Consider the following 11,695-nt stretch of genomic DNA (forward strand, 5'->3'; position numbering starts at 1 on the left):
AAAAAAGAAGATCTTAGCATATGCGACAGAAGATGAAGTGGAGTCTCGCCCCGAACGCATTGATTGTCTGCTGTGCTCCGCGCGCTTGGCAGACACCAAGACGCTAGGCCCGGTTAGAAACGGTGGCGTTAAAAACCACGTGAGAGAGCTCGGGAACAAAACAGAAAGACCCGCGGGTGTTTTATAAAAAGGGCCGCCGGCAGTATTGGACAAATTCAAGGTCCTATCAAGTTTTTCAAGGACCTAAGACGTTTTTCAAGCACTTTCAAGGACCTAAATTTAGCAAAAAAAATTCAAGAACTTTCAAGGACTCTCAAGGACCGTGGGAACCCAGTAGTATGAAATACCTCATATGAGATGATGCACTTAAGGAATTTGCAATTTAACAAAACAAAACCAAGTTTTCCATTAAAATTAAAAATATAGATTTCTAAAAATCTGGCTAAGAAACAAGAAGATTAAATTTGGAAGGGTGATTAAAATATAAATGAAAACTATAAGCATAGTTAAAATTCTATTTGCAGGGTATCTGCAACACTATGAAATTGGGAGGGAGAGGGGGTCAATTCCATTTTAAAAATTAGAATTTTTGGCAACCTAAACCTATGACTTTCCATAATTTTCTTTTAAAAAATAGTGAAAATCATGACATTTCATGGCAAATCTTGTTCCTTACTGAAATCCATGACTTTCCGGGTGTGCAGATACTCTGTATTCGTAATTTCAAATATTCATGACCCTATACCAAATATCTGGTCAATTATTTCAATAATCCTTTAGTGTAATTTTTGACTTGCAAAGGGTTCGTTTTTAATTAATTCCATTTATCTAAAATGAACTACATCAAGCAAAATTCTATAAATAGTATTTAGTTTGCATAAGTCAGTATCAGTAACATTAAGAACTACTCTTCACACCTTACAAAAAGATATTAAAAATAATGTAACAGTATTTCTAATTGTAAAATTTTTAAGTATAAAGAAAAGATTCTTAAGGACACCAAGTATGGCTAAAAATAGATTAAGATGGAATCCTAATCTTCATATTTTATAAAATATTTATATATTATTTAGTGAAAAAGACAGAAAAATTAGAAAAATTGAATTTTTATTTGGTACCAATCAATTCAATTAGAATAAGAATTTACAGCATCCTAATTGAATATTAGAAGCGAACTTTAAAATTGCATAGTGTGTTAACATAAAATTTTAACATTTTATAATATAAATAAATTCACCAAATTAGATTTTAAATTAAAAATCAAATTTAAATCTAGTACTGACTAATCATTTTACTAAGGGATAAAAGTCAAAATTTATGCATATTTCTTATCCAAGATGCTCAAATTTTGCTTAATCCAAAAAATTTAATAAAATAAATATATGTTTATATTTCACCAAATACATGGCAGTTATTTGTTCAGTTATATTTATCTTATATTTTACCCTGCTGAAAAAATGGGAATCTTTTTGGTAATTAAAAATTGATTTGTGCATTGATCTTGTCTTAAGGACTAATGCTTCTAATCATAAATTTTTGAACTTATTGAAAAAAAGTAAAACCAAGAAAAACTTTCTTTATAATGAATGAAAATATGCTTTAAAAAAATGAAAGAACTACCAAGATTTTTATTATAGTTGAAAAGCTAGATTTATTAAAAAAAAACACTAAAATTTACTGTAATGATCAGATACATAAATTTTAATAGCCCAACAAAAAACTGCCTTAATTCATTGTTTCGATCCTATTATTTACTATCTTAATTCATTCCAATAATAACAATTAACAAAATTTATAGTAATGGTTGAATAAAGTATACATAATTCAATAAAGAAAGACTCACAAAATTCATTATAATAGTTTCAAATAAATGAGTAAATATCAAAAGTTAAATTCATTATTCTGTTTAAATGAAAATAAAAATCCCAAATTAAACACATTTTTAGCTTTCTATATTAGTCAAGCAAACAATGTAAAAAAAAAAAAAAATAGAGTGTAAAAATATAATATTTTTATTATATTTATTATAATATTTTTATAATAAAAGTCCAATTTTAAAAATTGACTAAAATATTCATGATTTTAAATTGGCACAACTGTTTTGAGAGTAATGCAAAACAAATATAAAACTATCAAAGCTCCAATATTATACCTTTTCTAGTTCTTTTAAGGATGCATTGTCTCTTCGTAACTTTTCATACTCCATTGACCTAGCATTGAAGTTTTCTTTTGCCTAAATAAGAGAAAAATAAAATGCTATAAATGGAATAAAAGATGGAAATACACAAAAAATACAAATAATGCTCCTTAGCTACTCAAATAAGCATTAAAAAAGCATATTAGAGACATTGGCTAATCCGAAGAAGTACTCAGTAGAACAGGTCACAATAAGTCTATACATAAGGTCAAAGGGCAAAAACATTACTACAGTGATACCTCGAGATACGAGTTTAATTCGTTCCGTAACCTTGCTCGTATGTCAATTTGCTCGTATCTTAAAGCAATTTTCCTCATTGAAATTAATTGAAATGCCATTAATTCGTTCCAGCCCCAAAAATGCTGCCCCCCCCCCAATTTTTTTTGTTACGTGTTTTTGAATAAGAGAAATGTATTTATAAATGACAAATATTGTATAAAAACATAATAAAAGAGAATGTAAAGCAAAAAAAACTGGTTTTACAAAGTGTAAATACATATTTTGTATTTCGGTCACTTACACACAACTTAAATGCTACTGCATGCTTAATTTTAGTCACTGCTTTTCTCTTCACTGGTCTTTGCTTTTTTAGCCGGATTAAAAGAAACTGTTCAAGGAGGTTTGTTTCGTCCTCTTTATCAGAATGCTGCAGAAATGAGTTAGGCAAGTTTCATGAAATAGCTCCGATGCACGACCAGTTGCAACTTTTTCGGGGTGTTTCTTTTCCATGAACTGTGAAATTCTCTCCTACATTCCCCAGAACTCTTTTATATCACTTGTAGAGGTAACCTCCTCCACCTCTGGCTCTTCCTGGAAACCAATTTCATGCAGAACTCCCGAATGCAGCTGCGACTGTAACTCTTGTAATTCCTCGGTCGTCAGTTCCTGAGAGTGCTCCTAGACGAGCTCGTTCACGTCTCTCTCGCCCATCACCAGGTTCATAGATTTTCCCAGAGACACAATCTCCTCCTCCACTGGCACTTCGGGTTCGAATCCTTCGAAGCTGCAGACTCAGGCCACAGCACAATTTTCGGCTATACACTCACTCAGGACACAGCTTCTTCCATGCAGAAGTCAAGGTCCACGTTGTGACACTCAGCCAGGCCTGATCAATAATTCTGAGGCATATCATGATGTTAAAGTGGTCCTTCCAGAACTCTCGAAGGGTGAGGTTTTTGTTCTCTGTCACCTGAAAGCAGTGCCGGAACAGGTGCTTAGTGAACAGCTTTTTAAAATTAAAAATCACCTGCTGATCCATGGGCTGCAGGATAGGAGTGGTGTTAGATAGAGAACCTTTATAAACTTGAACTCTTCGAGGATGTCATGTTCGTGGTTCGGTGGTTGAGCAGGAGCATTGTCGAGGACGAGAAGGACTTGCATGGTCGATCCTCGTATCTCAAATGTCGCTCGTATCTCAAAGCAAAACTTCGCTCGTTCGATAGCTCGTATCTCAAATAACTCGTATGTTAGGGCACTCGTATCTCGAGGTACCACTGTAGTTGGAAAATGAAACATTTTCAATGTGCATTACATGTGCAAAATTTAATCTATGACACATATAAAAACTATTCAAATAAAAGAGATCAAGTTCTCACTTTGAGAATATCATTAAAAATTTCTTTTCATATAGATATCAACTAAAGAAAAAAGCAGTAGCTTTCAGCTTCACTATAATTAGACTTATGTTTTCCTTAAGTACTTTGCTTAAGAGGACAAAAACTTAAAATTATTGGATAATGTATAATATTGATAACAATCTAAATCTTCCATTCATATAAAAGATGGTCAATCAAACAGGCTTATTTGCAGTAAAGGAAAGAATGTTAACATAGTTTGATAAATTTTAAAGTAATAAATAGCGAACAGAACAACAATTTACGATATTGAATCAATATTTCTATAAGCCTGATAATATTAAAATTTTTTCATAATTAGGGTATGTAATTCAAAAAGATCTAAGTACCCGAGTGTTTCATACCAAAAAACAAAGGAATGTAAAGCAAGAACCGTGTTTTTTTGTATTATTTCATTTATTTATATTTTGGTATTAATACATAATAATAAGCACATTTAAAATGCTCCCCTCTGAAAGTTGGCTTTAGCCTCATGACTTGGTATAAGATTCTTTTGAATTAACAAAAACTTTTCTTTGCAATTGGACTCATTTGAGTAAGAAGTTTTTAATTGATAAATAATAAGAAATTGAAGAAACATAATTTAGATCTTTCTAATAAAATAAATATGTATTACTAATACTAAAATATAATGATAAATACCTTTTGTAAAGCAATAGTTGTAAGCTGTATAGTTTGTACAACATCACAAGTCCCAGACTCTTCTTCTTTACACTAAATATATAAATGAATATTATTTAAATTGTGTGCACAAGAAGAATAAAATTTACCTTTAAAGAGGTGATTCAACAACTTAATGTGTAGTTGCAAAAAAGCACATAAAATAGCAATATCTTTTCAAAAAATTGGAATTTTGAAGGAAAAAAAATCAATAAACAAATAGAGCTTTTTCAGCATGCCAAATTTTAACTGTGTAGTTCCATCCATGAGGCCTGCAGAGCAACCTTACTGGTATTTTTCAAGCTAACTTTAACAGTTAATAATTACTAATCTAATTTTTATCACATCATACTCCCTGTTGCATTTTTCGACAATCCTTTTTTTCACTTCAAGTTTCTAAATCTTATTTTTGTATTTATTAATTTATTTATTAGCAGAAAGACAAATGAAACGTTTTGTTGAACATCCAAAGTAGCAGTGAAAATTCTTACAATTTTTTAATACGAGAGATAAAGCATATCTTTATATAATTATAATAAGTCTACATAAACTTTTTCAAAAATAAAATACTATCTTACCGATTTATGTCTCTTATGCTGATCTTCAGAATATTTAATTATGTCTTTTATAAGCTCTTGAAATCTTTGAACCATTTGCATATGCAATGTAGCTAACTTTTCAGTGGAAGTTCTTAAAATGGACCATAATGGAGCAAAACTCCTAAAACATAACATATAGATTTAAATATAAAATAAAATCAATAAATAAAATTTTACTTGAGATAAAAAAAAATTCCAAAATGGAAACTGCATTATAAAAATTTAAAAAAATATAGAAGATCCTTAAAATTCTTATAAAATTATGCACATAAATTTGAAAATTATTCGTAACAGAAAACATTTATATTTGCATTCAGTTGTACTTATTTAATGCAAACTCAAGTAAACAAGAGAATTTACAATAACACATTGATTTCATATTGAAAAGACTAAATCTGACTTAATTGTTACAAATAATTTAATGATGAATTTTTTTAAAAACTTCTGGAAAATTATTTCAATAAATATATCAGCAACAAAAAAAAATCTCACTGAACTTGAAAATTTCATTGCTTGTTAAAAAAATTAAAAACACTCTTTTAGTTCAATTTGCTTGAAAACTGTTTGTAGATAAGAAATAAAGAGAAACATGCGAAATTTCTTATACATATTATTTCTAAAATTAAGGTCATTAGTTAAGGCCACAGAAGCATAATGGCAACTTTTGTTCATCCTTTATAGGTGGTAATCACAAAAGCTAACAGAAGATGTTGCTGTACAAACTATCGAGCATATTATATCTCTTTTGTTTCTGTTGCCAATACTGTTTAGATGTTTCTGACCAAATGTTTGCTAAAGGTAGAATCTGACTATGACTGGGGAGAATTTTGCATAGATATTTCAAACATTTTCGGAATCAATAGTTATTAGTCATAATGTATTTCACAGCATACGTGTTGAACATTTAATCATTTTAAAACATGTTTTCATTAAAGCTTTGTGTCATTTAAAAAAGTTTTTTTTTCTTAAATTGAATATTTTTTATAATATTTTCAAAGGTAAATTAAGAAATTTAGTTTATAATAAATTAAATTTCCTAAATATTACTAAATTTTAACAATTATAAATCATAAAATATATTAAAAATAATATTGTTGCTTAAAAACTTGTTTCAGTAAGGCATAATATATGCAGTACATTATTCATATTTATAAAAATGGAATAAAACTTCATATTTAAGGATGAACAATGAAAAAAAATTTAGGCAAACAATTTCTCTTTATTTAACAACACCAACAGCAAAAATACTACAGTAATAATAATAAATTGAAACAGAATCCAAAATTTAGAAAATTAAATTTAAATACAATAAATTAATTTAAATCAAATGAATTGAAGAAAAAAAAATCAAAATATTTCAAAAATCCTAAATTAAAGTACAAGGTAATAGTAAAATAAAAAATAGAAGTAAATAAAAGTTAAGTAAATTTTAAGTTAAAGTAAATTTTTAAACTAGCTTTGTAAATTTTTAAATCAATGATTTCTTTAGAAAAAGTAACTAAAATAATAAAAAAGTTTTTAAAAATTTAGTTGATTTAAATAATAATTGGAATTATTTTACTGATTAGATAAGGATTGAAATTTCCAATCGCAGAGTGTGTTAATTTAAATCAAGCTAACTACACACCCTGGCTTTTCTTTTTGATAATTCAGACACAAATTAAAGCATTTTAAAAGACAATTATATTGAAAGAAGAATTTCATTCAAATTTTAAGATAGTATATTAAAAATAATAAAAAAGCATAAAAATTATAAAATATTTACAATTTATACATACAACATAAAATAATTTATTTTATCATAGAGATTAAAGTGACAATAAAAAAACTTTTATGAACAAAACCAATAGAAACTAATCAATCAAAAATGAATTTATTACAAGTAATTTATTAGTAAATTCAATATTTAAAAAAAAAAATTAAATCATCAAACACAATAAAAGATTTCGAAGAAAAAAATCGAAACATACCCTTGAGAGCAACAATTACTGGCATGTTTTGCCAATTTGGATAATAATTTTGAGTTTGTTTCCTCAATAACAGACCTACAGAAAAAAAAATTATGATAAAAATTGTAAATGAAATTTATAAAACATAAAAGAAAAAAGTATTTCTCGAATGATATTATTAATTTTTAACATGTGTAAATAAAATGTTGAAAAAAAAAACTTAAATATTACATACAGTAAATCTAATTGCAATTTTAAAAAAAATGTAATCATATCACAAAGTTTAATTCAATATGACAAAATAGGAATTTATGTACTATGCAAATATAAATTACAAATTAACAAAGTAAAAAAATTATGCTCATTATTAAACCAATAAAAAACATAAAATTACTGTAGAATAAATAAAATATTATATTAAAACTTTCTAATAACTAAAAAGTTCAAATTTATGCAGCTAAAGAAAAATTTAAAAAATCCATAAATCACATTTTTTTTCTTATTAATGTAAAATTATGGTAGAATACTTGAGTGAGAGATAATATTTAAAAATCTCAAACAATTTATACACTATTCTTTAACAAACTAACTACAATTTATTTATAAACTTGATTGATAATAATGCAAATGTAACTACTGAGTCAAAAGAAAAATGTTACTTTCTGAATAACTAAATTATATAATATTTAAAATTGCTAATGTTTTCAAGCATGTGGATTCAGCGTCACTTTTCGAAGATCACTTCTGTTTTTACGGAATTCTACTTAAATAATTTACATGTTCTGCTGCTTTTGAAATCCCCAGAAAGTTTAAATGCCCACGAATGTTTCAGCAAGGGTAAAACTATACATTTTCTTATAGTGTGTTTTTAGAAGCTAAGAAGCGAAGGTAGACGTATGCGGACCGAGGTAGTGAAGAGGTTAAAGAAAATAACAAAAAATTGTCAAAACTCTGACATCCCCTGCTTCTTTTTAGAAAAAGATAAAAAGTTGCATTATTTTGGTGGGAAAAGGGAAGGATAAAAACTTAAAAATTGCAAATAGGGTGGAGTTGATTTCGACAACAATTAATCACAAATTTAAGAATTAAGATTCATAGAACACAATTAAAATATTTGAAAGAAGAATCAATTTATTGTGAACAAGAATGCTAAGAAGAAATTATTATCCTTAATAGAAAAGAATTTTTTTTTCAAAATAAGATGTCTTATAAGACAATAATAAAATGTGCTGTCACGCAGAAATATTGGTTAAGCATTAATATTTAGAAAAATCTTTAATTATTTTTTAATTATTGAATGCTCAAGTCGATTTCTGTGATATTTCTGCCTATTGAAGATTTTTAATGATTAGTCTTAGAATAATATAAGTTAATAAGGTGGGGGAAAAAACATTTTCTTTGTAATTTGTTTATTCAGATGACTTTTTCTATTTTATCTAACTCTGCTTGTTGAATAGTCCATATTTCAATTTAAATCTATTATTTTGAACATTTTTCTGTGAAACCCTACCTTCCCTCCATTCATAGTGAATCAATTTGGCATTTTACATTAAAAAAATTTAAAAAAAGAATTAACATATTATTAGATTCTATATTTCTATTTTTTCTCCCCTCTCCACGATGCACGCCACATTTTTTTTTAAATTCTAATTTATTTTATTTTAAAGAAAGGATGATTTTTTATGATTAAACATAGCTTATTTTTCAATTAAATTCATTATTGTGTAACAGTCAAATATAAACTCTATTTTAAGACTTATCTTTACTTTGCAAATGTATAAATATAAAACGAACTAAAAATCATTCATTTAATGCGATTTTACATAAATTTTATTTTTTAAATCAAATTATATCCTTTTATTTTCATTTCTTTTCATTAAATTAAGATAAACTTAGCTGCCAAATTTTACCTATCTTCTGTATTAATTTTTTTATTATTAAAGTGGTAGCAATTATAAAAGTCTGGAGATAAAATATTTGCTTAATTCAAACATTCTGCTATAGAGAGCACATCAGGTGTTGTCTTTAAAAAATTGGTACACAGTAAAAAATACCTAAATTCCAGCATTAAAAAACAACATAAGATGATGTGACTCACTTTAAGGAAATTTCTGACCCTGACCTATCGAAATTTTTGTAATTTAATATAATATTTAAAATGAAATACAGTAGTATGAAAAATTTCTCTATATTGATCTGGGTCAATAGAAAATTGCCAAATTGGGAAGCTTTTAGCAGAGCATGGGAGAAACCTAAAAGGACATTCACAGAATGGGACAAACTTAATAAATAAAACTCATAACAACCCATTATAAAGTATCATATACATTTCTTGAATTGATTCTAAGTTACAAAATAATAAACAATTTATATTTGGTGCCTCCACAATTTTAATTAGCAGGAGTAGATAACACCATTGGAAATATTCAGCAACAGCACTTTGATTTTAATATTAGACAAAGTAAATAAAACAAAAAATTTCAAAATTCTTACTCATAAATAAATAAATATAAGTATTTCAATGCATTCTATCTAATACCTTTCTTTAAAGAATTCTGCCAAATCTTTACTAACAACATATCCATATTTCATGTTACGGTAGAGTACATGAAATCCATTATTTCCTTCACCCTGAAAAATTTATTGAAATGATAAGAGTGCTAAATAATTCTATTAAATACTCAGTACGAAAAGTAAAAGTCAATCATTTTAACGCACAAGGCTAATGAAAAGAACTATTAAATAGATAAAATGTAAAGTAAATACAATCAATTAAAGTAAACATTTCAATATTTTACTAAGCATATTTTAGTAACATATTATATCAGAGAGATAAACAATGACCAATTATTCAAATGAAGAAGGATTGCTACGTTTGAATAAAATGAAAAATTATGCATTAAGTGTAATTCAGTTGCTTTAATAATGCTTTAAGCGCAGTGATTTGTTTTGTTCAATGGATTATTTACCGATCATCATATTTAAACAAATAAAGCATAAGTAGCGGCGTTTATAACAGGAAACGGCAGAATCAAAAATTAATATAAAGAAATGATTGTTTGTAAATAAAATCGCAATAATTATAAAAACATACAGTGCAAAGTGAAATTTAAACAAATGCAACTTTCCTTTAAGGAATTTAAATAAAGTTTGATGGAAAAGTGTATTGATTGTATCAAATCTTTAAAAAATTAGATAACAGGAAATCAGACATTTGAAATAAATGTTTAAAAAGTTATTTAAACTCACCCAAAAGCAATCCCGAAAATCGACAGGCATTTTATAAACATTAGTGCTAAAGGCTACTTATAGTATGTAAATTTAACTAATCATTACAAGTGCAAACTGTAATCAAGGATCACATCACTTCAGAAAAACCAAACTGCACACGGAACAGCCATAAATTACGTAACGCCTACCTAAAATATCAATTTTTTTTTATATAAATCCACACAAAGGCTACGTTTATAGCGTAGAATCAGATTAACATTCCAACGATTAATTGAATCATTTGTGGTATTTTTAACTTCGATATTCGATTTAATTTTTGATACTTCTAATCGATTAAATTTACGACATTATCGATACTTTTCACAAGAAAGAATTGTTGCCATCGAGACGAAATGAATAGAGGTAGAAAAAAAACAAGTTAAGGATAACTCTCTACTTATGGCAACACTTTTTAAAATTCGCGATCGAAGCGATTGAACCCGTCCTCTAGCGGGTAGTACATTTTCAGGCTTTTATTTATTAAGTTTTCATTTACTCTATTTGAAACATTGGCAGAATCGGACGCAATTTTTTTTAACAACAAATGGATGGTGTTTTCAATTCGCGATCGCAACGCTCGAGTACGCCGTCTAGCGGGAGCCTGTAAATATCGGACATTAATTTATCACGTTTTCATTTAGTTCCATCAAAGTCATTGACTGAATCAGACGCCATTTTTTAGCAGCAAATAAGAAACAAAATTTCCCTAAGGAAAAGGCCGAAGAACTTGAAAAAAATCTCCAGAATATTAGTAAATCTTTCAGGAACAGAACACGCCAAACATTTGAAGAAAAATTCCTCAATAATTTTTAATTTCTATTATCAACAAACTTGCAACTGATGACTTCCGATTTCGGATACTGTTACAGATGTGTGTATTAAGGTAAAATGCATTTCTTCTGTCTTCAATTCATTACGAATTAAAGTGAAGTCAACATTGCTTTCGTCATTCCAGTGAATAAATATGAATTCAGAACATACAGAATTGTAATAGTTATAGCATATTCTTCTTCGTTATAGAATAGTATATATTTCTGTATCCATATAATTCGGAAAACAACAATAAAAAATTATCCAAGTTACTTGAAATAGTGCCATTTGTGCTGATTCTTAATTAATTTAAATCGTTTTCTTGGTAAGTTTTTTTTAATTTTGAAAGAATAAGTTCAACTAGAATTCAGCTATTCTGTTTTTAGCTACATATTCAAATTCATATCAATTATAAAATTTTGCTGTGTAGTATGTTATCTAAAAGTAATGAAGGTATAAACTATGTATCTATTATTTGAGAATAAAGTTTTCAAACAAGGAACTTATCATTTTGGAATTCTCCGGGAATCATAAATCAGGTAAGTGCAATGATTTTTACAATAAAAAATTTGCTTG

General features: G+C 27.4%; 1 protein-coding gene across 13 annotated transcripts in view; it reads right to left on the minus strand.

Moving 5' to 3' along the window:
- Positions 1–10,581, minus strand: part of LOC107442970 (F-BAR domain only protein 2) — a 49,104-nt gene extending 38,523 nt beyond the window's left edge. For all 13 annotated transcript variants that reach the window (XM_071177452.1, XM_071177451.1, XM_071177450.1 and 10 more), the window contains exons 1-6: positions 10,289–10,581; positions 9,579–9,670; positions 7,061–7,135; positions 5,070–5,211; positions 4,474–4,545; positions 2,153–2,233 (exon numbers count right to left, since the gene is read on the minus strand). In XM_071177452.1, coding sequence (XP_071033553.1) covers positions 2,153–2,233; positions 4,474–4,545; positions 5,070–5,211; positions 7,061–7,135; positions 9,579–9,670; positions 10,289–10,318 — 492 coding nt within the window. In that variant the 5' untranslated portion in view covers positions 10,319–10,581. The remainder of the gene's footprint in view (positions 1–2,152; positions 2,234–4,473; positions 4,546–5,069; positions 5,212–7,060; positions 7,136–9,578; positions 9,671–10,288) is intronic.
- Between the last annotated feature and the right edge of the window lie 1,114 nt (positions 10,582–11,695).

The sequence above is a fragment of the Parasteatoda tepidariorum genome, chromosome 2 (genome assembly GCF_043381705.1).
Source record: "Parasteatoda tepidariorum isolate YZ-2023 chromosome 2, CAS_Ptep_4.0, whole genome shotgun sequence".
Classification (NCBI taxonomy): domain Eukaryota; kingdom Metazoa; phylum Arthropoda; class Arachnida; order Araneae; family Theridiidae; genus Parasteatoda; species Parasteatoda tepidariorum.